This window comes from Myxocyprinus asiaticus, chromosome 3, assembly GCF_019703515.2.
Source record: "Myxocyprinus asiaticus isolate MX2 ecotype Aquarium Trade chromosome 3, UBuf_Myxa_2, whole genome shotgun sequence".
Taxonomy (NCBI): Eukaryota; Metazoa; Chordata; class Actinopteri; order Cypriniformes; family Catostomidae; genus Myxocyprinus; species Myxocyprinus asiaticus.
The window spans coordinates 48,959,616-48,987,596 of NC_059346.1; the positions used below are offsets into that span (position 1 = coordinate 48,959,616).

The following is a 27,981-nucleotide window of genomic DNA, read 5'->3' on the forward strand; positions in this document are numbered from 1 at the left end:
TTTAGTAATATATGATCATTTTCCACTCTGCCTCTGGCCCTCTGTCTGAAACGCTCGGTTTTGGCCTAAGTGCCTCCTTAAAACTTCAATGTAAATGCCCACTGTTATGATTGGCTAACATTGTGCAGCCCCTCAAATACAGCCATTTTTAAAACTCAGTCCGAAGAGAATGAACCAGCTCAACAATATTATAAAACTAAATGTCAGTGTTTACACATAATGCACATCCAACACACTGCATCTGAATATATTAAACTGCTCATCTCAGGCACAACTGTTAACACTCACACACCCTGTCTACAACGGACGTGAGAGTCGCGTTGCGTCAAAAGCAATAGAACCCATTATAATCAATGATGCCATCTACCATGGAAGCGTCCGTAGCTGGGTGTCGTGCCGACAGTAAACAGATGTCCTGCTACTACTGCCAACAACACAAATAAACGGTTTAGTAAGTTTGTGTCGACGCGCCCGGTGTAGACAGCCTCGAGCTGTTGCATCACATCAGACGGGCACATGAAGGTGTCCTGTAAGTCCACTTAGGATGAATCTCCCATGACAGGACCAGTCTTTCTTCTCTTCACCTGTGTGACTGACTTACTGAGCACCAGTTGGCAGGGCCAAGGGTGCAGTGACGAAAAATAGGTGTTGCATATGCAGATGTCACAAGTTCCACGAATTCCAAACGAGCCGTTTTTGCAGCTTGGTTTAAATAAATGATCTTATTCTCTTAAGGAGGACGTTTTCAGTTCTGAAATTTAAAGTATGTTTTTATAGTACAATGACCTCTTATTTGTTAAAAGATCAAGGAACATTGTATTCCTCATGTCATGACTCCTTTAACATGAACTAACAATGAACAATACGTTTACAGCATTTATTCATCTTAGTTCATGTTAATTTCAACATATACTAATACATTTTTAAAATCCCAAGTTGTATGTTAACATTAGTTAATGCACTATGAACTAACATGAACAATGAACAATTTTTTTATTAACTTACATTAACTAAGAGTAATAAATGCTGTAAAAATACATTGTTCATTGTTAGTTCATGATACCTAATGCATTAACTAATGTTGACGAATGGACCTTATTGTAGTGTTACTGGAATTACTTATAAACCTCAAGCTTGTGTTCATAGTCAGTGTTTAATAATAAGACACGTCATCATTCACATCTACAATCACTGTTTATTTTCTCTATGTCATACAGAAATGTCCTGTCTCTGCAAAAGTGAGTTACCCTTTCTTTCTCCAAAGAACACGTGTGGACAGTAAATGGTTAACTGGAGTGTTTGGATTCGCTATCTGGTAACCAAGGACGATTCAGCGCTCACTACACCCTGACAACACATTAAAATCGCAGAAACTTTGCAAAACAAGTCTGCACCATCAGACTGATGCGGTTTCATACATGCATGTTTACACTGAAATTTAGCGCTGCAAAATATTTACTGTGGAACCGAGTAGAAATGAGTTTTTTTAGACGTTGTAGGCTACTACTAACGTAACTTTTCTGAGAGTCTTGTTTTTTCCCCCAACATTTGATTACTTCGATGCGTGTTTGAGTCGATTAAATTAATTCCATCATGTCTGGAATTCAGCATGCATCCAGTCAAAGCGTCAAGCCTTTCAAATCGAGTGAGGAGTATCTGTATGCAATGAAAGAGGACTTGGCAGAATGGCTGGGGGACTTATACAACATTGACATTCAGGTGAATAATATTTTGGAGGTGTTAGAGACCGGGGCGCTGCTGTGTGCACACGCCAACAATGTGACACGCGTGGCGGATGACTTTCTGAAGAGGATCGGACTCACTGAGGTGCAGCTGCCCGCTTCTGGCGTCACTTTTGTCAGCTCTGCCCATCCAACAACATTCCTGGCCCGGGATAATGTGACGAACTTCATCAACTGGTGTCGAAAAGAAATGGACATTCCAGGTATTCCTTAAACTGCAAATGTAAATGAGAAACGATTTATCTGCTTTATAGAAAATCATTAGTTTGCCATTCTTGCCCATACCACTAGACAGCGCTGTAAGTTTACAAATAGTGAACTGAAAATGTTGAAACTTAATTATTAAAACGTTTGTCCTTATATTTTCGTAATCCTGTTTTCTGTTGCCATCTTTCACCCTACCCCCATCACAGATGTACTTATGTTTGAGACAGATGACCTTGTCCTGCGTAAGAATGAGAAGAATTTTGTGTTGTGCCTTCTTGAGGTGGCCAGACGGGCCTCTCGCTTCGGCATGGCTTCCCCAGTCCTCATTCAGCTGGAGCAGGAGATAGAGGAGGAGATTCGTGAGGAGATGGAGGAGACCGTGCAGCCCAAACCTCAGAGGCGCTTCATAAACATCCAGAACCTGGATGAGATGGTGTAGTGTTTAATAAATATGTTTACTGTTGTGTTGAATGCAAATTAAGGTTTTAGGATTCAATTAAAGGGACAGTTCACCCAAAAATGAAAATTCAGTAATTATTTACTCACCCTTGTGTTGTTCTAAACTAATATGACTTTCTTTCTTTTTCTTAACACAAAGGGAGAAATTGTGAAAAAAAACATTTGTGCTCAGTGACAGGGGCGGTTCCAGGATTTGCAGGCTGATGCCCTCCCCCCCAGAAACCTAGAACCATCCCTGCTCAGTGATGTCAAACAATGGCAGTGGATGGTGACCACCGCTTCAAGCTTCAAACGGATGCAAAAGTATAATTTAGACGTCTAATAAACTATTGCATGCGACTCATGTCTTGTTCTGAAGGCATACGATAAGGTTTGGTGAGAAATAAACCAAAATCTAACGTATTATTTAGTGAAAATCTTGACCGACTGTTGCTGTCCTATGCACATTCATGAGAGTGCACGAGAGCAGCAGTTACGCTGCATCCGCTCTTGAGATGGGGCATTCAAGCGAATACAAATAAGGCTGGTCATAGAAATGCATCTCCTCTTCGACTTCAAACTCTTCAGACAAGATTTGTAAGTTCGGTTCTCTGGTTTGTGTGCATCTTTGTTTTGTTTTCTGTTATTAATATCTCTGTGGTAGTCCGATTGTACCAAACATGTACGTTTTAGCTTGAATGCCCCATCTTACGGTGGCCATAAAGTGCAAAACAAAACAACATAACTAAAAACACAACGGCAAATCCAAAAACAAAATAACAATTCAGAAAACACAACAGCAATTCAGTCGAAACGGAAAGGATAGGTTCCACAGCTTCTCACCTGATTGGCCGTGTGAATGAGACCGAGTCCTTTCTTCAGGATTGGTTCACTGATTATATCAAAATCCATGCCAAAAGGTCACTGACTGAAAAACTAAATCATTTGGAGTGTTTTATCTCTTGGGAAAACTGTAACAGGAAACTTTATAACACAGAGAGTAAAAACAGTTAGTGGGAAAAGTTAGTTTTAGGCACGATGTTCATCTATGGTCACATAGTTCATCTAGTGTGTAAGGGATCATCTTAAAGACCACAAACTGCACTAAAATGTTGGTGGCATCCAAGCGTTCATTCAGTTTGCATGTTCTAACTTAAAAAACACTGTTGTTTAAAATAAAATGTAAAAATCAAAATTATATAAATGTTCCGGTTGCTGCCAATGGATAGATTTTCCAAGTATATCTAATTATATGGATTCAGTTATTTTAAAAAACACTAAAATTAATCAAGATGTCATTTTTACATTACAAAGGTTGTAGCAGGCTTCCAGTGGTGTGATTGACTAAATTACATTGTTTTTGTTTTGTTTTGTTGTTGTTTATATTATTTTTATTATTTAAAAAAATAATAGAATACTGTATATGTGTAATTCCACATCCTGGGAAAATCTCACCTACAGTAAATCAGCATAATAGCAGCCTTCTACAACCTTTACAATAAGAATATAATATCTTGGTAAAATTCCAGCAATTATTTTTTCTAAAATAATTCAACACTGTACTCATAATTGGACATGTTGGCTTCAAATGTAGCAAGTGAGCCATCACGCCGGCAGTGTACTGCAACCTTTAGAATGAGAAAATGCTTTTTTAATAACAGTGTTTGTTATATTAGAATATGCAAGTCAATTGAATGAATGAACACACCGTAGACAAACATTGTACCTAAAATTTTTCCCGCTCACTGTTTTTGCTCTCTTTGTTATAAAGTGTCCCATTACTGTTTTACTGAGTGACAAACCACTCACAATTTTCAGTAAAATTTTCAGAGCATTTGGAATGAATTTTGAAATAATTGCGCAAGTGTGCAGAGAACCAGTCCTGAAGAAAGACCAGGCATTCTCCACACAGCCAATCAGGTGAGAAACTACCCTTTCAGTTTCAACTCCCACTGAGTTGCTGTTGTGTTTTCTAACTTGTTGTTTTGTTTCAGGATTTGCCATCGTGTTTTTAGATTTGTAGTTTTGTTTTGCACTTCACGGCCACCGTACCATCTTGCGAGCATTTCGATTTCGGTTAGTTTCTCACCAAACCTTATCGTATTCCTTCAGAACAAGGCATGTCACATTGAATAATTTATTATTCATCTGAATTATACTTTTGTGTCCTTTTGAAGCTTGAAGAGGTGGTCACCATCCACTGCCATTGCATGGCATCACTGAGCACAATTTGTTTTACAAAATTTCTCCCTTTGGGTCAAGAAAAAGAAAGAAAGTCAGATCGGTTTAGAACAAGACGAGGGTGAGTAAACAATGAGTGAATTTTCATTTTTGGCTGAACTATTTCTGAACTAAAACTTTTGGGTGAATCTCACAAAAGCTGGTAGGAAATGCTGGTTCATATTTTACCCCAAAATCAAAAGAACAATTAATATAAAATACATATAAAAAATATTTTTCATAAAGAAAATGGAATCTGTTTTTGATATAGATTTTTATTTGCATTGTAACATTATTTTCATAACAATTCATCACATCCTCCTCCTTCGTAGTACTGTAATGTGTAGAAATCTCATTACTTGCAATGCAATCAAAATTATTATTTACATATTATAAATATATACGCTAGATTTTTTTAATTTAAAGTATTCATAGTAGTGTTTGATTTACTTAATTTTATTTATGCTTATTATAATAAAAAATCATTGTCTGGACAGGATTGCAGTAATGTATTACAATACAAAATTTTTGCCTTACATAATAAGAATTTTGGGGGAAATGTTATTAATTGTCATGAAAATAATGTCAGTCATTATGCAAAAAAATCTTGACGGTCCAAAAATAGGCTTCATTTTCTATGTGCAAAATATAATTTGTTACTTTATTCTTGTGAATTTGGATTGAAATATGACATTTATTTGTGCGACTCACACTTTTTAGTCTATTGAACGGTGTTCCTTTGTCACAGTTGCTGTGTGTTAGTAATTTAACAGATGGTTTTATCCAGCATGACCTGTAATTAAGTAATTGTCTTGCTCAAGGGCACACTTGTGACACCTCATTGCTTGGAGGATCGAACATGCAACCTTCTGTTTACCAGCCTTGAGTTTTAAACACACACTGTTCAACAGATACAGCGCACAAGAGAATGCTTGAAGAATACAAGTACACATAAAGGGCAAAAGCTGAACATCCATCGATTGTTATTGATGCTTCTTTTTACCATTACAAATGATGTATGAGTTCCTTTGTTTTGATTGTCATTTTGATTTGTGGATCTTTTCCTCTGATTTATTGAGGCTTTAAAAGTGTTAGTTTACAGCAGACTACTGAGAATTCTGTGACAGAGTTGTGTGGATCATTCCAATAACATTTGAGCTCTGAGCTTTGAGTTTGTTTGTGTGCAGGTCCAGTGCCTGATAAGCCGCTGTACTTGCCCCACCCAGTTCCCCATGGTGAAGGTATCAGAGGGCAAATACAGGGTCGGAGACTCCAACACTCTTATATTTGTGCGGGTATTTGAAACATCTTTCTCTTTGTTCCTCTCTTTCTGTCATTTTCTCAGTAGGGGAGACCAGAGGCTATTGTAACACACTAAATTAGTTCAATGTATATAGTTCTTTCTCTGCCTCTCCCTCTGCATGTATAAAGTCAAGATGCTCTTGATTTTAAACTAGAGCTGTCAGAGTTAATGCATTTATGCATGCGATTAATTAAAAAAGTTTAACACAGCATAATACAGCATAAACCAGCATAAACACTGGTCGGAAAAGGCCGGAATCTTTGTAATGTTTCCGCCCGGACTCATTACACTGATGGACACAACATAGCAGTTCATGAGTTCATAGCAGCGCGTGAAGCTGGCGTTGACGCTCTGATATGAATCATGAACACGGCTTCACGATTGCTGTAACAAAGTGGATAGCCACCATCTATGGGTAGATTATTATTGTTGAGGATGACAGTTTAAGGGATTTAACGGCCATTGCAATGAATATGCAACCTATGTGGAGACTAGTTCTTTTAGTAAGTCAAACTCCCACTTAGACTTTGGGAAACGTTTAATGTTACTTGAACTGATGCTATTTTAGTGCATTCCTATCATTATATTGTGGAAGGCTTTGTTTGGAAAATGTTAATAAAGCATTATAGTGCTACGTATTGTTCTTTTCTTTCCTAACATGGAAATAAATGTATTTTGACAGGAAAATAAGTATATATATATATATATATATATATATATATATATATATATATATATATGTGTGTCAAATTTCAGTATTTCCAAAATCTGCGATTAATTGTGATTCAATTTAAAAAAAATTATGCGATTAATCACGATTAAAAAATGTAATCGAATGACATCTATTTTATGATAATATGTAGTTAAAAAGTCGAAATGAATGGCAGATGTGAACACTGTCGCTGGTAGCTATTAATAGCTAGCTAAACAAGATTTCATCATGGCAGTGAAATCAAGGGCAATTATAACACTAGTTTTGAAATAAAAATATTATGATTGAATTGAAAGATTGAATCTTAAATATGTAATCAACAATTTTTCATTAAAGTATCTGGATGAAGACTGTTCTGGACTTATCAGCTGATCAATATATTTTAATAAAATAGATTTAACTAATTATAATTATAATGTAGGCACCAATTAGACTTTTGCTTCAAATTCATATTATTCTTGACAGCTAAAAGAATCAGCACCATATAAAGATGAAATCTTTTCAGCAATATTAATATATGGTAAATCAATGATATAATTACTTTGAGGGGTGCTTTAATTTAAGATTTAGTGTGATTAATGTCATGTTTTCAAGTGTTACAATTGCTCTCAACCACTGACTGCTTGTATTAAATTTAATATTGTTATCTTAATCTCAAGTCTTACTCAGTGTAAACATTTTAAACATACTATGACTAAGAAATGCATATACATTTGTAATGGTTGTGTGTTATGAAGAAAACTGGAAGGAAAAATAAATGTTACAATTAACCTGGCCTTCCCTATTTCCCTGTGACTATAATATGTCAGTGAATATATGAATATATGTGTCAGATGTATTGTCAAGCAGAAATGAATGCAAATGTTTTGCGTAAATAGTAACATGGAAAAATTGGCTTATAAACAGACTGGATCAGTAATCAACTGCAGATGGCATTTGCTTATAACTTTTGATTAAGATATGTTTGTGTGTGTGTGTGTGTGTGTGTGTGTGTGTGTGTGTGTGTAGGTCTTGAGGAATCATGTTATGGTGCGAGTGGGCGGTGGATGGGACACCCTGGAGCACTATCTTGACAAGCATGACCCCTGCCGCTGCACTTCTCTCAGTATGTATAAATGCACACAAACACACAACAAACCACTAAGATTGTATCAAAAAATGTACTTCATAATAAATAGTTTATTATTTTTCAAATTTTTCAAGATGTAGTATTAATATGTTTTATTTAGTATTAATAAAAAAATCACGTATTTTCAGTATGGCAGCTACTGTATGCCATAACAATATAGCACAACAATTTGTGCCCAAATGTGCTCAAATATGACAGTACCGCTAATGCAGACATGCAATTTAAAGTGAAGTGTTTTTTTAGTGTTTATATATACTGTATATATAGTATTTTATTATTGAGTAGTTTAACTTTGTTATTATGATACATATTAGTGGAATCATGCAACAGAACACATACAGGTGTACTAAAAGTACTGCTTTTTAATAGAATCAGATCAGTATTTCCTAGAAAAAGATCAGTCATGACGTCTTGCTTTAATTTCGTTCTCTCTCCCACATACATATACACACATCAGTCCATAAGTTGACTCAGCGTCCAGCCACTCCAGTGCATGAGATCAAAGAGAGGGTAACCACACCACGACCTGATGCCCAGTGTGCTTCTCAGACCACTCTTCTGCTGAGCCGATCTCAGTCCCCTCTTCAGCCAGTTGTCTGGACCCCTTCTGTCCCCTACAAAACTCAGAGAGCAGGACCCTCTCCCCCACACTCATTCTACTCCCCAGACCCTGAATATCAGCCCAGCCGCCGGAGAAATAGCCTCTCTCCTAACAAGTAAGTGCCCAATGGGAGTAACCAAAGGTCTTAAAGGGATAGTTCACCACAAAAAAATACAAATAAAAAAATGAATTGGAACAACATGAGAGTGAGTAAATGATGACAGAATTTTCATTTTTGGGTGAACATTTCCTTTAATGTCAACTAACATTCGTTGAAAATCACATAGAAATGAAATAGTGATTATAGTGTGTTTCGAAATAGTTATATAAAAACATGATATATATCCCATTATTATACTCTGCTGTGAGAATGTTCATGCAATACGCTCATGATTTTCTTGCATTTTTAAGTCACTTCTGTTTCATTTTACTTCTGTATAAAAAAAAATGTAGGACAGGACTTATACAGTATATGGAATTTCATGACATCATATTAATTTGTATGAATACATGAAGTTTGTACATTTTATACAGTGTATATATACAGGTGCTGGTCATATAATTAGAATATCATCAAAAAGTTGATTTATTTCACTAATTCCATTCAAAAAGTGAAACTTGTATATTATATTCATTCATTTCACACAGAATGATATATTTCAAATGTTTATTTCTTTTAATTTTGATGATTATAACTGACAACTAAGGAAAATCCCAAATTCAGTATCTCAGAAAATTAGAATATTACTTAAGACCAATACAAAGAAAGGATTTTTAGAAATCTTGGCCAACTGAAAAGTATGAAAATGAAAAGTATGAGCATGTACAGCACTCAATACTTAGTTGGGGCTCCTTTTGCCTGAATTACTGCAGCAATGCGGCGTGGCATGGAGTCGATCAGTCTGTGGCAGTGCTCAGGTGTTATGAGAGCCCAGGTTGCTCTGATAGTGGCCTTCAGCTCTTCTGCATTGTTGGGTCTGGCATATCGCATCTTCCTCTTCACAATACCCCATAGATTTTCTATGGGGTTAAGGTCAGGCGAGTTTGCTGGCCAATTAAGAACAGGGATACCATGGTCCTTAAACCAGATACTGGTTGCTTTGGCACTGTGTGCAGGTGCCAAGTCCTGTTGGAAAATGAAATCTGCATCTCCATAAAGTTGGTCAGCAGCAGGAAGCATGAAGTGCTCTAAAACTTCCTGGTATACGGCTGCGTTGACCTTGGACCTCAGAAAACACAGTGGACCAACACCAGCAGGTGACATGGCACCCCAAACCATCACTGACTGTGGAAACTTTACACTGGACCTCAAGCAACGTGTGTGCCTCTCCTCTCTTCCTCCAGACTCTGGGACCCTGATTTCCAAAGGAAATGCAAAATTTACTTTCATCAGAGAACATAACTTTGGACCACTCAGCAGCAGTCCAGTCCTTTTTGTCTTTAGCCTAGGCGAGACGCTTCAGACGCTGTCTGTTGTTCAAGAGTGGCTTGACACAAGGAATGCGACAGCTGAAACCCATGTCTTGCATACGTCTGTGCGTAGTGGTTCTCCCCCACATTTTTGAATGGGTTTTGTTTCACAGTCCTCTCCAGGGTGCGGTTATCCCTATTGCTTGTACACTTTTTTCTACCACATCTTTTCCTTCCCTTCGCCTCTCTATTAATGTGCTTGGACACAGAGCTCTGTGAACAGCCAGCCTCTTTTGCAATGACCTTTTGTGTCTTGCCCTCCTTGTGCAACGTGTCAATGGTCGCAATGGTCGTCTTTTGGACAACTGTCAAGTCAGCAGTCTTCCCCATGATTGTGTAGCGTACAGAACTAGACTGAGAGACCATTTAAAGGCCTTTGCAGGTGTTTTGAGTTAATTAGCTGATTAGAGTGTGGCACCAGGTGTCTTCAATATTTAACTTTTTCACAATATTCAAATGTTTTGAGATACTGAATTTGGGATTTTCCTTAGTTGTCAGTTATAATCATCAAAATTAAAAGAAATAAACATTTGAAATATATCAGTCTGTGTGTAATGAATGAATATAATATACAAGTTTCACTTTTTGAATGGAATTAGTGAAATAAATCAACTTTTTGATGATATTCTAATTATATGACCAGCACCTGTATATATTGCTTCACTTTTAATTGACTATATCACAATTCCAGTGTGTCATAAGTTTGCATACACTAAGTTAACTGTGCCTTTAAGCAGCTTGGAAAATTCCAGAAAATTATTTTAGGCAATTAGACAATTAGCTTCTGATAGGAAGTGTACTGAATTGGAGGTGTACCTGTGGATGTATTTTAAGGCCTACCTTCAAACTCAGTGCCTCTTTGCTTGACATCATGGGAAAATCAAAAGAAATCCACTAAGACCTCAGAAAATAAATTATGGACCTCCACAAGTCTGGTTCATCCTTGGGAGAAATTTCCAAATGCCTGAAGGGACCACGTTCATCTGTACAAACAATAGTACGCAAGTATAACACCATGGGACCACGCAGCCATCATACCGCTCAGGAAGAAGTGCATCCTGTCTCCTAGAGATTAATGTAGTTTGGTGCGAAAAGTGCAAATCAATCCCAGAACAACAGCAAAGGACCTTGTGAAGATGCTGGAGGAAACAGGTAGAGAAGTATCTATATCTACAGTAAAACGAGTCCTATATCGACATAACCTGAAAGGCTGCTCAGCAAGGAAGAAGCCACGGCTCCAAAACTGCCATAAAAAGCCAGACTAAAATTTGCAGTGCACATGGGGATAAAGATCTTACTTTTTAGAGAAATGTCCTCTGGTCTGATGAAACAAAAATTTAACTTTGGCCATAATGACCATCACTATGTTTGAAGGAAAAAGGGTGAGGCTTGCAAGCCGAAGAACACCATCCCAACCGTGAAGCATGGGGGTGGCATCATCATGTTGTGGGGGTGCTTTGCTGCAGGAGGGACTGGTGCACTTCTCAAAATAGATGGCCTCATGAGGAAGGAAAATTATGTGGATATATTGAAGCAACATCTCAAGACATCAGCCAGGAAGTTAAAGCTCGGTTGCAAATGGGTCTTCCAAATGGACAATGACCCCAAGAATACCTCCAAAGTTGTGGCAAAATGGCTTAAGGACAACAAAGTCAATGTATTGGAGTGGCCATCACAAAGCCCTGACCTCAAATTTGTGGGCAGAACTGAAAAAGCATGTGTGAGCAAGGAGGCCTACAAACCTGACTTAGTTACACCAGTTCTGTCTGGAGGACAAAATTCCAGCTACTTATTGTGAGAAGCTTGTGGAAGGCTACCCAAAATGTTTGACCCAAGCTAAACAATTTAAAGGCAATGTTACCAAAATCTAAAAAAGTGTATGTAAACTTCTGACCCACTGGGAATGTAATGAAAGATATAAAAGCTGAAATAAATCATTCTCTCTTCTATTATTTTGACATTTCACATTCTTTTTTCCCCAATTTGGAATGCCCAATTCCCACTACTTAGTAGGTCAGGGTGGCGGTTACTCACCTCAGTCCGGGTGGCTGAGGACAAGTCTCAGTTGCCTCCTCTTCTGAGACAGTCAATCCGCACATCTGATCACGTGGCTCATTGTTCATGACACCGCGGAGACTCCCAGTATGTGGAGGCTCATGCTACTCCCCGCGATCCATGCACAACTTACCACGCACCCCACTGAGAGTGAGAACCACTCATTGCAACCACGAGGAGGTTACCCCATATGACCCTACCCTCCCTAGCAACTGGGCAATTTGGTTGCTTAGGAGACCTGGCTGGAATCACTCAGCACACCCTGGATTCGAACTCGTGACTCCAGGGGTGGTAGTCAGCGTCAATACTCGCTGTTATCCAGGCCCCCCTCGACAAACTGACCTAAGACAGGGAATGTTTTCTACGATTAAATGTCAGGAATTGTGAAAAACTAAGTTTAAATGTACTTGGCTAAAGTGTATGTAAACTTCTGACTTCAACTGTAATAAATATATATATATTAATATTTAAAAATGAACAAATAGCCCAAGAGGCCCAGGTGACATCAGTGGAAAAGGAAAGACATTTCAGAGGTGGAACAAGTAATTATATTTTGATAAAAGTTTACAAAGATAATTTTGTTTTTGCCTTGGAATAATCAAATCAAATCACTTTTATTGTCACACAACCATATACACAAGTGCAATAGTGTGTGAAATTCTTGGGTGCAGTTCCGAGCAACATAGTAGTCGTGACAGTGATGAGACATATACCAATTTACAATAAACATCAGATTTACACAACACAATATAAAATCTAATATACACATATTTACACAAAACACAATATACAAATAATAACATACAATGTACAGTATACAATACACACAATATAGAATACACATTATACAATAAAAGAAGTATATATAGTATATATAAAATGTACAGTAGGTTGTATTGTACTGTATTGACATTCAGGCTGTCGGTTGATAGTAAGTTGCCAGTGTGTTGTTAAGAGAGAATATAATATATAATAATATAATTTATGACAGTCCGGTGTGAGATATAAGAGTAAGAGTAATAAAATGCAGTGCTGATGTATTTTGATCGTGGGAGATCAAGAGTTCAGAAGTCTGATTGCTTGGGGGAAGAAGCTATCATGGAGTCGGCTGGTGCGGGTCCTGATGCTGCGATACCGCCTACCTGATGGTAGCAGTGAGAACAGCCCATGGCCCGGGTGGCTGGAGTCTCTGATGATCCTCCGAGCTTTTTTCACACACCGCCTGGTGTATATATGTCCTGGAGGGAGGGAAGCTCACCTCCGATGATGTGTCTGGCAGTTCGCACCACCCTTTGCAGTGCTTTGCGGTTGTGGGTGGTGCTATTGCCGTACCAGGCAGAGATGCAGCCAGTCAGGATGCTCTCTACAGTGCAGGTGTAGAACCGTGTGAGGATGTGGCGGTTCATTCCAAACTTCCTCAGCTGTCTCAGGAAGAAGAGGCGCTGATGAGCCTTCTTCACAACGGCTTCAGTGTGGATGGACCATGTGAGTTCCTCAGTGATGTGGACACCCAGGAACTTGAAGATGCTGACTCTCTCCACTGGTGCTCCATTGATGGTGATGGGACTGTGTTCTCTTTCTCTTCTCCTGAAATCCACCACAAGCTCCTTTGTCTTACTGACGTGGAGGGAGAGGTTGTGCTCCTGACACCAGTGTATCAGAGTGTGCACCTCCTCTCTGTAGGGTGTTTCATCATTGTCAGTGATCAGACCTACCACCGTCATATCATCAGCAAACTTAATGATGGTATTGGAGCTGTGTGTTGCCACACAGTCATGTGTGTACAGGGAATACAGGAGTGGGCTGAGAACACAGCCCTGCGGGGCTCCAGTGTTGAGGGTCAGTGATGAGGAGATGTTGCTGCCCATTCTAACCACCTGGCGTCTGCTTGACAGGAAGTCCAGGATCCAGCTGCACAGTGAACTGTTTAAGCCCAGAGCCCGGAGTTTCTCATCAAGCTTCGAGGGAACTATGGTGTTGAATGCTGAGCTGTAGCCTACAAACAACATTCTCACATAAGTGTTCTTTTTTTCCAGGTGGGAGAGAGCAGTGTGTATTGTAGATGCAATGGCATCATCAGTGGAGCGGTTGTTGCGGTAAGCAAACTGCAATGGGTCTAGTGATGGAGGCAGCACAGAGCAGATGTAATCGCTGATTAGTCTCTCAAAGCATTTGCTGATGATGAGGGCCAGTCATTTAAGCAAGTGATTTTGGATTGCTTTGGAACAGGCACAATGGTGGACGTATTAAAGCATGTGGGGACTACAGATAAAGAGAGGGAAAGGTTGAAAATATCCATAAAAACACCAGCCAGTTGGTTCACACACGCTCTGATGATGCGGCCTGGAATGCCGTCTGGACCCACGGCTTTGTGGATATTCACCCGTCGGAAGGATCGGGTTACATCCGCTACAGAGACGGAGAGTGAACTAACCTCTGTAGCTTCGGCCGCGAGAGCTCTCTCCTCGAGGGCGGTGTTATTTCCCTCGAAACGAGCATAAAAAGTATTTAGCTCATCCGTGAGAGAGGCAGCGGTGTTCACGGCGGAGTTTTTATTCCCTTTAAAGTCCGTGATGATATTAATTCCCTGCCACATGCTTCTAGAGTTGGTGGTGTTGAACTGTCCTTCAATCTTGTTCCTGTACTAACGTTTTGCTTTTCGGATTTTTTGGAGGGCATATCTGGCTTGTTTATGCTCCTCCGCATTCCCGGAATTAAAAGCGGAGGTCCGCGCATCAAGTGCCGTGCGAACATCGCTATTAATCCAAGGTTTCTGGTTCGGGTAGATCCGTATTGTTCTGGTCGGAACGACGTTCTCTACGTAATATACGTCCTCTACGTCCAATAACATGCACTAATGAGTTATCCGCAATAAAACCAGGGATATGCGTTAAAAGAGTAAATACACTCACTGAGCACTTTATTAGGAACACTGTGGTCCTGCTTGCCCGACGTGGTCTTCTGCTGTTGTAGCCCATCCGCCTCAAGGTTTGACATGTTGTGCATTCTGACATGCTATTCTGCTCACTACAATACGGGGGGTTATCTGAGTTTCCATAGCCCAGGTGTCGGCAACCTTTTTGACATGGAGTGCCATTTTTTATTTTCCTGGTCAATGACTGTGCCGACCCCCACAAAACAAAAAAATAAAAAACAAACATGCACTTGTATGTGATTTTTCTAAGTTTGAGTCCACTTGTGAAAATGTTTCTATTTTGCATTTTTCGAATTTAATCATTTATTTTTCAGTACAAATGATATTATCAGCATAACAGTTTGAGTGAAATATTTGTGCAAAACCCAATGATTATGATATAATCATGATTCTGCATGAGAATTTTCACAGAGCATCTTGTGAAAGAGCTTTAATGAAAGAAAACCTGTCCTTTTGTTCAAAATGAGTTAACACAGTTAATGTTACAAATTTGCTTATTTTATTACTGATCACGAAATTGTGTGAAATCTTAAATATTTCTTATATTATGTCATTGTAATCATGTAATCACTAGCACATAAGCAACAGTGAGAGAGAAGCAGGCTGTTTTACTTATATGAAGTTTTTCGCACCTGCATTCCAGTCTACATCTTGATGTAATTCTTCCTCATGATCATGCAGTGTGTTTTCATCAGATGAATGGGAGGCTAAACACTATTAAAGTGTGATGAGACTCGCGCTATGTGTGCAGGCCATTTGCACATCACAAGCCGATCAGCTATTTATTCATTTTCAGTGGATCGCACCTGCAAAATCCTAAAACTTTATTCCCAGGTTTAATGTATATTTTGAATAGACTCTGATTTTATGTTTTCTCTTTTAATCGTTTAATGTAATTTTGAGTGTGACCATGGTTTAAGGAGGGTGTACCTGTATGCTGGTTGGAAATCTCAAGGATAAATAGTGATATTTTCCTTTGACATCACGTGTTGTTCTGAAAACAAAAAGAAACATATGAAACTCTGAATGTAGGCTGTCAACCACGCAGCCTGACCAAAGCAAAGCGGGTGCATTTACTTGCGCGATTAACCGAAAGTGAAGCGCTGCCGGCTCGTGATGCGCAAATGTCTTGCACGTGCTGCACGAGTCTGTTGGGTCTACTGCAGTCTCGTCATATTTTAACTTTTTGTTTAGCCTCCCATTCAGCTCATGAAAACATGCTGCATGATCATGAGGAAGGATTACATCAAGATATATATTGGAATGCAGGAGCGGAATATATATATAAATAAAAGAGTCTACTCCTCTCTCGCCATTGCTGGCGTGCCAGAGATTACCCCTCCATGTACCAATGCTGGCACGCATGCAATAGGTTGCCGACCCCTGCCATAGTCTTTCTGTCAGCTCGAATCAGTCTATTGACCTCTCTTCAACAAGGCATTTCCATCCGCAGAACTGCCACTCACTGGGTGTTTTTTGTTTTTGGCACCATTCTGAGTAATTTCTAGAGACTGTTGTGTGTGAAAATCCCAGGAGATCAGCAATTGCAGAAATACTTAAACCAGCCTGTCTGGCACCAACAAACATGCCACGGTCACTGAGATAAAGTTTTTTCTCCATTGTGATGGTTGATATGAACATTAACTGAAGCTCCTGACCCGTATCTGCATTCGTTTATGCATTGTACTGCTGCCAAATGATTGGCTGATAAGATAATCACATGAATAAGTAGGTGTAGGTTAAATGTGCAATATGTAACAATTTTCATGTAATATTCGCCTTTTTTTACCAATGTGTGAACGGCATGTAACGCAACTTAAAAAATGAGCCCTTCCCGGACTTTCTAGTTTGCCTATTAAAGCCTGTAGACTGATTTTCATGCAAAGGGAGCGGGTCGGTTTTCCCGGGAAAATCCAAAGTATGTGACGTTTATGCGCGCTCCCGAGAGCCTTGCCTCAGTGCTTCTCTTCCACTATTCAACAGTGACAACAAACTGCAATACTAGGTAACGTTATCTTAGAGATGGAATCCAGCAAACGTCCGGCTCCCAGCACAACATTATTAAAGAAATATTAAAGATTTCACACAATTTCGTGATCAGTAATAAAATAAGCAAATTTGTAACATTAACTGTGTTAACTCATTTTGAACAAAAGGGCAGGTTTTCTTTCATTAAAGCTCTTTCACAAGATGCTCTGAAAATTCTCATGCAGAATCATGATTATATCATAATCATTGGGTTTTGCACAAATATTTCACTCAAACTGTTATGCTGATAATATCATTTGTACTGAAAAATAAATGATTAAATTCGAAAAATGCAAAATAGAAACATTTTCACAAGTGGACTCAAACTTAGAAAAATCACATACAAGTGCATGTTTGTTTTTTATTTTTTTGTTTTGTGGGGGTCGGCACAGCCATTGACCAGGAAAATAAAAAATGGCACTCCATGTCAAAAAGGTTGCCGACACCTGTGCTATGGTAACTCAGATAACCCCCCGTATTGTAGTGAGCAGAATAGCATGTTAGAATGCACAACCTGTCAAACCTTGAGGCGGATGGGCTACAACAGCAGAAGACCACGTCGGGCAAGCAGGACCACAGTGTTCCTAATAAAGTGCTCAGTGAGTGTATTTACTCTTTTAACGCATATCCCTGGTTTTATTGTGGATAATTCATTAGTGCATGTTATTGGACATAGAGGACGTATATTACGTAGAGAACGTCGTTCCGACCAGAACAATACGGATCTACCCGAACCAGAAACCTTGGATTAATAGCGATGTTCGCGCGGCACTTGATGCGCGGACCTCCGCTTTTAATTCCGGGAACGCGGAGGAGCATAAACAAGCCAGATATGCCCTCCAAAAAATCCGAAAAGCAAAACGTTAGTACAGGAACAAGATTGAAGGACAGTTCAACACCACCAACTCTAGAAGCATGTGGCAGGGAATTAATATCATCACGGACTTTAAAGGGAATAAAAACTCCGCCGTGAACACCGCTGCCTCTCTCACGGATGAGCTGAATACTTTTTATGCTCGTTTCGAGGGAAATAACACCGCCCTCGAGGAGAGAGCTCTTGCGGCCGAAGCTACAGAGGTTAGTTCACTCTCCGTCTCTGTAGCGGATGTAACCCGATCCTTCCGACGGGTGAATATCCACAAAGCCGTGGGTCCAGATGGCATTCCAGACCGCGTCATCAGAGCGTGTGTGAACCAACTGGCTGGTGTTTTTATGGATATTTTCAACCTTTCCCTCTCTTTATCTGTAGTCCCCACATGCTTTAAAACGTCCACCATTGTGCCTGTTCCAAAGCAATCCAAAATCACTTGCTTTAATGACTGGCCCTCATCATCAGCAAATGCTTTGAGAGACTAATCAGCGATTACATCTGCTCTGTGCTGCCTCCATCACTAGACCCATTGCAGTTTGCTTACCGCAACAACCGCTCCACTGATGATGCCATTGCATCTACAATACACACTGCTCTCTCCCACCTGGAAAAAAAGAACACTTATGTGAGAATGTTGTTTGTAGGCTACAGCTCAGCATTCGACACCATAGTTCCCTCGAAGCTTGATGAGAAACTCCGGGCTCTGGGCTTAAACAGCTCACTGTGCAGCTGGATCCTGGACTTTCTGTCAAGCAGACGCCAGGTGGTTAGAATGGGCAGCAACATCTCCTCATCACTGACCCTCAACACTGGATCAGTAATCAAATAAGCAAATTTGTGGGGCCTGGGTAGCTCAGTAGTAAAAGATTTGCTAGTTCGAATCCCAGGGCGTGCTGAGTGACTCCAGCCAGGTCTCCTAAGCAACCAAATTGGCCCGGTTGCTAGGGAGGGTAGAGTCACATGGGGTAACCTCCTCGTGGTCGCTATAATGTGGTTCGTTCTCGGTGGGGCGCGTGGTGAGTTGAGCGTGGATGCCGCGGTGGATGGCGTGAAGCCTCCACACGCGCTATGTCTCCGTGGCAACGCGCTCGGCAAGCCACGTGATAAGATGCGCGGGTTGGCTGTCTCAGATGCAGAGGCAGCTGGGATTCGTCCTCCGCCTCCCGGATTGAGGCGAATCACTATGCGACCACGAGGATTTAAAAGCGCATTGGGAATTGGGCATTCCAGATTGGGTAAAAAACACAAATAAATAAATAAAAAAAAAACAATTTTTGTGACATTAACATTTTTTTATTAAATCATACAATAACAAGGAAATGCAAAACATATATATATATAAAATCAACATTTAAACCCCAATTAAACCAATTGGTCTCCATATAAACATTGATTTCAGTCTTTAACATTAGTTGGAAATCAGTATTTTGCAACAGGGATACATTAAAGCGGCAACTATATGATTTCTTTTTCTCCATATGTGGCAACATCTCTAAACTCACCAGGGCGTGATCTGAGACTAAGATGTTTCCAATTGAGCAATCAACAACAGATGAAATGAAGGATTTAGATATTTAAAAAAAATCTATTCTAGAATAAATCTTATGAACTGATGAAACAAAAATGTATAGTCCCTACCAGATGGGTTCAAAGTTGCCAGATATCTGCAAGACCAAGATTTTTGCACATCCTGTGAAGTGTCAGTGTTGCTCTAGGGGGCTTACACACTTTTGCTTCATTATGATCAAGGACTGAGTCCATCAAAAGATTAAAGTCTCCTCCCAATATTATATCATGAGGGGTGCCAGCAGCTTGCAACATCCCTTCAAGATCTATAAAAAAGCCCTGATCATCAGCGTTAGGTGCATTAATATTAGCCAAAATCAGACTTTGCCCCTGAATTTCTCCTAAAACAACAATGACTCTTCCAAATGTATCTTTAATCTGTTTGAGATATTTGAATTGTAGATGCTTACTTATCAATGTAATGACTCCCCTACTCTTACTTGAGCCTGCACTAAAGAAAACATGTCCACCCCATATCTTCCCAAATTGTTCGGCTTCCTGCGAGGAAAGATGTGTTTCTTGAAGAAACACTATATCATATTTCTTATGCTTAAGAAAAGAAATAACCTTCCTTCTTTTTATGGGGTGCCCCAATCCATTCACATTCCATGTGGAGAGAGATAACCTACTCATAATAACATTTGACATATTGATATAACAATGAAACAAAAAAAATTTTCTGTCAAAAACAAGATTATACAAACCATATTCAAATCCCGAACGTCCCCCCGAACAAAACAAACAGAAAAAAGAAAAATGTACGCATTAACACTACGACAGTGCCAACCGGCGTCAATCCCTCCAAACTCAAAAGGTCCATGTACGCATGCAAGAACCCCCACGACAACTTTGCCATCGGATTGCTCAAGTCCGGTGCTTCTATACAAATTTTGTGAGGCAAAAATTACATAACAGAAAATACTTTGTAAAACAGACCCAAGCCAACAGGCAGAATAAACAAAAAAAACATGTAGATTCATTCACAGAACTGTCTTGAAGGTTTGTTCCTCCACAAAAAAACTCCAGCTGATATAAAGCCGTTCAGTTTCCTCGGACAAACAAAGTGTTTCAAGTGTTCAGTGAACCAGCTGTTATGAGTGCAGCAGATGACGTAATCATTCCAATGTCCCGCGAAAATACTCCACAAAAACAAACTCCAGCCAACAGGAGACAAAAACACAAAGAATGAACAGATTCATCCACAACACTGTCCTGAAGCAGTGTTATTCCACAAAACAAACTCCAGCCGCTAGGCGGAACCAGCATCCCGGTTCCTCGGATGATCAAGAGTCAAATTCACTTGGAGGCCGCGTAAAAATTAAAAAACAAAAATACACCATGACTTACTCAGCCCATCAACTTTATAAAAGACGTCCTTTATGTGAGCATGTAGATATTTTGCGGTCATCCTTAATGTCCATTCTCAGTCTGGCCGGGAACATCAGTGTAGAAGAGATCTTCCGTCAATGCAAAAGTTTCTTGAAGGAAGTGTCATTCCACAAAACAAACTCCAGCCGCTAGGCAGAGCCAGATTCCTCAGACAATTGAGTCACTGAACAGCGAGTCAGTCCACTATTCCAATTATTCTACGTAAGTCCACTATTCTATGTCCAATGTATTTATGAAGGAGAATGCCAGTTTTGGACATGTAAATAATTTGCTGCCGCCCCTGGTGTCTATTCTCAGTTTGGCTGGGAACATCAGTGCAAAAGCGATCTTCCGTTGATATAAGAGTTTCTTACATTCCTTGAACCAATCGCGTTTCTCTCTTGTCGAATTCGCAAAGTCAGGGAACAAGAAAATATTGTGATTCTTCCAAGAAAGTTTTCCTTTGCTCCTCGCCTGGCGCAACACGAGATCTTTATTGGATGATCTCAGAAATTTGGACAGAATTGATCGGGGCCTGTCTCCCTCAGCAGATCTGCGAGCCGGGACTCTGTGAGCTCGCTCGATTTCCAGTTTAGGGCCTGTTATGTCGAGCAGACTCGAGAAGAGCTCGTGTAGGAATTTCACCATATCTCTGCCTTCTTCATGCTCAGGAATGAAAACAATTCATATGTTATTCCTTCGGTTCATATTTCGAAATATTCAAGTTTTTCCAAAATGTATTCCAAGTCTGTTTTGGATGCGGGCGGATTAGCGGATAATTCCCTTTCCGATGATTCCAGATAATCGATTCGTTTCTCAACATCCAACACTCTTGTGACCAACTCAGAGAATTTTGTTTCCATCGCCGTAATGTTGCAAGATGTTGGACAGTTGACGCTGGATTTAATCTCCCGACGTGCCGTCCAAATCGAGTCCCCGGCTCGCAGGCGCATCAGAGGTTTCAGAGAGTGGTGGTGGCGGCGTAGTGGGCTAAAGCACATAACTGGTAATCAGAAGATTGCTGGTTCAATCCCCACAGCCATCACCATTGTGTCCTTGAGCAAGGCACTTAACTCCAGGTTTCTCCAGGGGAATTGTCCCTGTAATAAGTGCACTGTAAGTCGCTTTGGATAAAAGCGTCTGCCAAATGCATAAATGTAAATGTTTCAGCTTGAGCACGTAAGTGTCTTTTAATGTCTCCAGAGTCTGAGGCCATTGACCAGTGAAATAAAAAATGGCACTCCATGTCAAAAAGGTTGCCGAACCCTGCTATGGAGTGTGTGCACAAGCAACAGGTAGCTGGCTGCAGTTCACTTAACGACCACAGGTATCATTAATAACAAGGGTTTCTGAATCTTACATACTGCACCTTTAGATATTGATTTCATGCTGAGTTTAAATATTAAATATTAAACATTTTCTCGTGTATAATATTGTCAGAACCTAGTTTTGAAATGTGACTTGTCTAATAGAAACCTTTCTCTCAGTCATAGATCTGGCTAAAAGGATACTAGAAATCCACTTAAATCCTTGGATGTTTTACATTTACATTTATTCATTTGGCAGATGCTTTTATCCAAAGCGACTTACAAAAGAGGAATTTTTACGGACATATTACTTGTGTCGGAATCTTGAACATCCAAACAATGCTTAACAGCACCCTAAAGTCTAAGGCATAAGCATAACATTGTGCTTTTGTGTGTTTGAGACAGAGAAGGTGATTATTGTGTGAATGCTGTATGGTTTATTATCTAACTTACAACTGAGGATGCTCGTAAAGAAATTAAACAGTCGCTATGAGTCAAACTTGTTCCACTTCATCATAATATCTCATTAGCCATGCCACACTCTACAGCAAAGACCCCTGCAAGGATGTAATTACATGGGTTATTATTTTGTATTATTATTACCATTATTACAGTCCCCCTATCATACATTTAATTACCACCAGAGTCTTGTCTACTAAATTCCTCTAATAAAATAAGAAGAATTTATAAACAACGCTTAATTCAAGAAATGAACCTCCATGATGATTTTAATTTCAGTGAGCACAGACCGATTTTAGCAGCAGAACTTTTAACCCTTTAGACAGGCATTCCAAATCTGCTCAAATCTGTGCCGCTTTCTGTGAAGTTCTGTGTAGATTCCGTGTAGGCCCTTGAATAGGTTGTTTGGTTGTATAAAATATGAAATGTCCACAAAGTGTCCATTTATCTTCTCCATTTTGATCTAATAAAATTATAAGGATATAGCTGCAGGTGGAAGCTCCAAAGATATAGGGAGCCCCTAATCCTTTCCCTAACCCTAACCGTGTGTGGAAGTGATGCCTCCTTTTAGAGTTGGTGTGACCCACTTTTGGAGTAAGCACACCCCTTCTGGAGTAGCCCCACCCTCTTTTGGATATCCTGCCCCATTAGGAGATCTCTGGCCTGCAGCTATACCTACTTGGATAAAATGGGCTTGAGTTTAAAATCTGCCTTATAAGTGCTTAATCATCAATATCTGTTCATATACAGTTGTGCTCAAAAGTTTGCATACCCTGGCAGAAATTGTGAAATTTTGGCATTGATTTTGAAAATATGACTGATCATGCAAAAAACTCCTTTATTTAAGAATAGTGATCATATGAAGCCATTTATTATCACATAGTTTTTTGGCTCCTTTTTAAATCATAATGATAACAGAAATCACCCAAATGGCCCTGATCAAAAGTTTACATACCCTTGAATGTTTGGCCTTGTTACAGACACACAAGGTGACACACACAGGTTTAAATGGCAATTAAAGGTTAATTTCCCACACCTGTGGCTTTTTAATTTGCAATTAGTGTCTGTGTATAAATAGTCAATGAGTTTGTTAGCTCTCACGTAGATGCACTGAGCAGGCTAGATACTGAGCCATGGGGAGCAGAAAAGAACTGTCAAAAGACCTGCGTAACAAGGTAATGGAACTTTATAAAGATGGAAAAGGATATAAAAAGATATCAAAAGCCTTGAAAATGCCAGTCAGTACTGTTCAATCACTTATTAAGAAGTGGAAAATTTGAGGATCTCTTGATACCAAGCCAAGGTCAGGTAGACCAAGAAAGATTTCAGCCACAGCTGCCAGAAGAATTGTTCGGGATACAAAGAAAAACCCACAGGTAACCTCAGGAGAAATACAGGCTGCTCTGGAAAAAGACAGTGTGGTTGTTTCAAGGAGCACAATACGACGATATTTGAACAAAAATGAGCTGCATGGTCGAGTTGCCAGAAAGAAGCCTTTGCTGCACCAATGCCACAAAAAAGCCTGGTTACAATATGCTCGACAACACCTTGACATGCCTCACAGCTTCTGGCTGTAATTTGGAGTGACGAGACCAAAATAGAGCTTTATGGTAACAACCATAAGCGCTATGTTTGGAGAGGGGTCAACAAGGCCTATAGTGAAAAGAATACCATCCCCACTGTGAAGCATGGTGGTGGCTCACTGATGTTTTGGGGGTGTGTGAGCTCTAAAGGCACAGGGAATCTTGTGAAAATTGATGACAAGATGAATGCAGCATGTTATCAGAAAATACTGGCAGACAATTTGCATTCTTCTGCACGAAAGCTGCACATGGGATGCTCTTGGACTTTCCAGCATGACAATGACCCTAAGCACAAGGCCAAGTTGACCCTCCAGTGGTTACAGCAGAAAAAGGTGAAGGTTCTGGAATGGCCATCACAGTCTCCTGACCTTAAAATCATCGAGCCACTGTGGGGAGATCTCAAACGTGCGGTTCATGCAAGACGACCAAAGACTTTGCATGACTTGGAGTCATTTTGCCAAGACGAATGGGCAGCTATACCACCTGCAAGAATTTGGGGCCTCATAGACAACTATTACAAAAGACTGCACGCTGTCATTGATGCTAAAGGGGGCAATACACAGTATTAAGAACTAAGGGTATGCAGACTTTTGAACAGGGGTCATTTTATTTTTTTCTTTGTTGCCATGTTTTGTTTTATGATTGTGCCATTCTGTTATAACCTACAGTTGAATATGAATCCCATAAGAAATAAAAGAAATGTGTTTTGCCTACTCACTCATGTTTTCTTTAAAAATGGTACATATATTTCCAATTCTCCAAGGGTATGCAAACTTTTGAGCACAACTGTATATACATCCTACTTTTCACAGCTGTTGCAGAAAGGCAGAGTCACAGATACTGACAAGGCTTTGTATGGGTATTTTTCCAGATTAAGGGAGAGACCGTGTACACCATCTCCTATGCACACTGGCACTGACAGTAAAGACAGCTCGATAACAAACTCCTCAAGTAGGAAAGGTAGAGAGGCAACACGGACATCTCCAGCACCTCACATCACTAGCAGTCTCCCACGGGTTACCCATCGTCCTACCACACCACAACCTGAGAGACAAAGTCCTCAAACTCCCCTAGTCCTTCAGAGGAACTCTAATCAGATCCAACACCACCAAGGCCCTGAGAAGTATCTGGGTCAAACCTGGACCAAATCACATTTTGTCTCCAAGATGAGACAGCATTCCTCAGTTGGACAAGATTCCCAGGACAGAGCACACCTTGTCTCAGACAGGCAAGATTGTGCAAGCCCAGGAAGGGTCTTCCAGAGTTTCACACCAATTCAGCACTCTAGTCCCCCTAGTAATAGACATTTGTGCCCCAAACCTCCAAACATCACCATTAATGAGCCAGAGGACAATTGGAGTCACCAAAAAAGTCCAGATTTCATTTGCACATTTTCTATTTCTAAAGGGGTAATTGGTGTCAACCCAGAAGCTCAACTGGCCAGACCTAAAATGGCAATTAAGAAAACCCAGGGAGATGATTTGGTGGAATTTTCAGCTAAAACGAAAAATAATCTTGGAGTAAATGAGAAATGCCAACCAGAGAAAGGTGGAGGTAGATCAATAAGCAATAAGGTACAGTGCTTGTCCCTAGCAACGCCAAACATGGTGCAGTCCTCTCACTTAAGTAATTCTTCTGAAAGCGTCCCTGATTCTCAGAAGTCTAAAACAGATTCAGGTGTTGAAGAGGGTGGGATGGAGAGTAGTTATCTCTTCACTCCTCCTCCTCTCAGCCCTGCTCAGGAAACCATTCTCTACAAGAGCCTGGAAGAGGAAATCTTGTCCAATCTACAACAGCTAAGCATTGATTCAGATGTCAACAGCAGCTCAGATGAAAAACACTTTGAGACTCCTGACCACTGTAAAGCCTCTGTCCCCAACATATCAGCAAATCGTGATCAGGCACTACATCTTCGTTCATCTTGCACACCCAACAGTGGAAATGGGGCTAGTTTTGATGCAGTCATTGCAGAGCTCTCCAGTGGACAAAGGAAGATGGAGAAGGTGTCTGTTGAAAAGTGGGTTAATACTCTTGCTCAGGGTCTCAGAAGTAAGGTGGTGGAAGACCACACTATCTCATCTCACCTTAAGGTCTCCAAACCTTGTATGACCAGTTTGAGGTCCTCCTTGGTGCCCAGCATGGATTCAAAGGAGACTGCTGAACATGAGAAGATGTTAGTGGACAAGCCAAATGTAGAAACCAAGGTTATCCATGGCAAAGTATCAAGTGTAGGAAGTGAACATTCAAAAAAGCAAAGGAGTTCTTCATTCAAACAAAGGAGATCCTTAAAGAAGCCAGAGAGAGTGCCATCTATCTACAAGCTGAAACTAAGACCATGTGTGCGACCTAGACGTGACCACAGATCTGACCGTGAACCCTCAAAGATTCCAAAACCAGTTTTCTACAAAAGAATAAGCTGCAAAGACGGTGATTCTTAATCCCAGAGAGGAAATGATTTACCACATGGACCTTTCAGCACAGACAACTCTCAAGGAAACACTTGGACTCCACCCAAATCCCATGTGTCGACACCAAGAGCGACAAGGTGCCAAAGGGCAAACCAGTAGCCGCATGTACATCAAGATCTGGAATCCTGGGTTTAATCTTAAAAAATTGACACTTTTTGTATTTTTTGGAGTGTATTGAAACTTTGAATGCCAATTCAGTTAAGCCATATTTTGGTTAGGGACTATTTTACATACCATTCAAAAATGACTTTAAGGTCAGTCATAACACCTCTGCATGGCACAATCTGATCCTGGTCCTTTGAACATGTAATCTGTTAGCTAATCGACTCGCATACTTTATGGCCCAATCTGACTGGTATTTTGACACATAGTCAGTTTGCCTATCAATAACCGGACTCTCTCTTCGTCTACCATTTAAATTGCTTCAGTAACTTGGAGGTAAGCCGGTTTCACTGCAGCATGCTACAAGAGTTTTCTCACTAGAACCCCCATCCTCCCCAGAATAACTAGTCTAGATCTGCTTCTGCTTAACTGGGATTGTATGTATTTCTAATTGTGTAATGGCAGCAGCGTTTCTTACATGCTTTATGCAGCATGTCTGTGTATGTTCTAGAAGTAGCAAGTCTTCATACTTGCTCTGTAGCAGCAGCAGCATAAGCAGTTGTAGTCTGCCTAGACCAAACCTACTAACTTATCATACCCATTATTCTTTTAATTTATTAGTTGTGATGACTGATATGCATTTAACAGAAAGCCTACAAGTCAGAATCTTTTACATAAAGCATAGAACTTTCATCAGAGCTTGAAATCTTTTTTTTTTTTTAAACCATAGATTAGATATTCTGATGGTTTGTTGATTGTTTATGTATAAAAAAATGTCATATTCATTCTTTTATAACAACCGTCTTGACAGTAATAGTTGTATTGCCATAGCAATTATGTTGCCATGTTGTGTATGTCAAATATTGTATGGGATTTTTATGCTGTTTTACATTTCTATTTGGGGTCTAACAAGTCTGTTTATGTTAATTATGTGCACTATATGCAAAGATGTTTACTTCATCAGTTTCAGCACTTATTAATTTTTAATTTTTTTTCATATGCAAAAGTTCTTAGCTCTTTCACATATAATTTGGTTTTGACTTGTAGCGTTATTCAAATAAGGGCCCTAGATAAATGTTTGGAAAGGTTGTCTGAATAAATATCCATTTTTGTTGTTCAAAGCACCTGGGGACCTGCAGACATATTAAGGATCAGATGTTATTCCATAAAAAGGTGTTTTGTAGCTGTGGGCAACAAAACAGAGGAACCTGCCCCATTAAATGAAAACTAATAATCTGACATCTGAGCTGTGTGGGTGTTTGCAACATGAAAATTCAAGCCTCTTTCAGATTTGCACACAAAGGCATTCAGTTCACAGACAAATTAGTTTCTGTGTTTTTAGATTTCATAAGTTACAAATTTGTTCCTATTTCATCATTGCATAAGCATTTGACACGGTGTGCTGTTTGTGAACTCA

The 27,981-nt window shown here is 39.9% G+C and overlaps 1 protein-coding gene across 1 annotated transcript; it reads left to right on the top strand.

Moving 5' to 3' along the window:
• The first annotated feature begins 1,181 nt into the window (after positions 1-1,181).
• On the top strand, positions 1,182-27,713 carry LOC127421324 (GAS2-like protein 2A). The gene is given in 6 exon segments (XM_051664330.1): positions 1,182-1,945; positions 2,156-2,382; positions 5,795-5,902; positions 7,631-7,727; positions 8,209-8,467; positions 24,866-27,713. Coding segments are annotated over 6 exon segments (2,739 nt in total). The 5' UTR covers positions 1,182-1,593; the 3' UTR covers positions 26,562-27,713.
• The last annotated feature ends 268 nt before the right edge of the window (positions 27,714-27,981 follow it).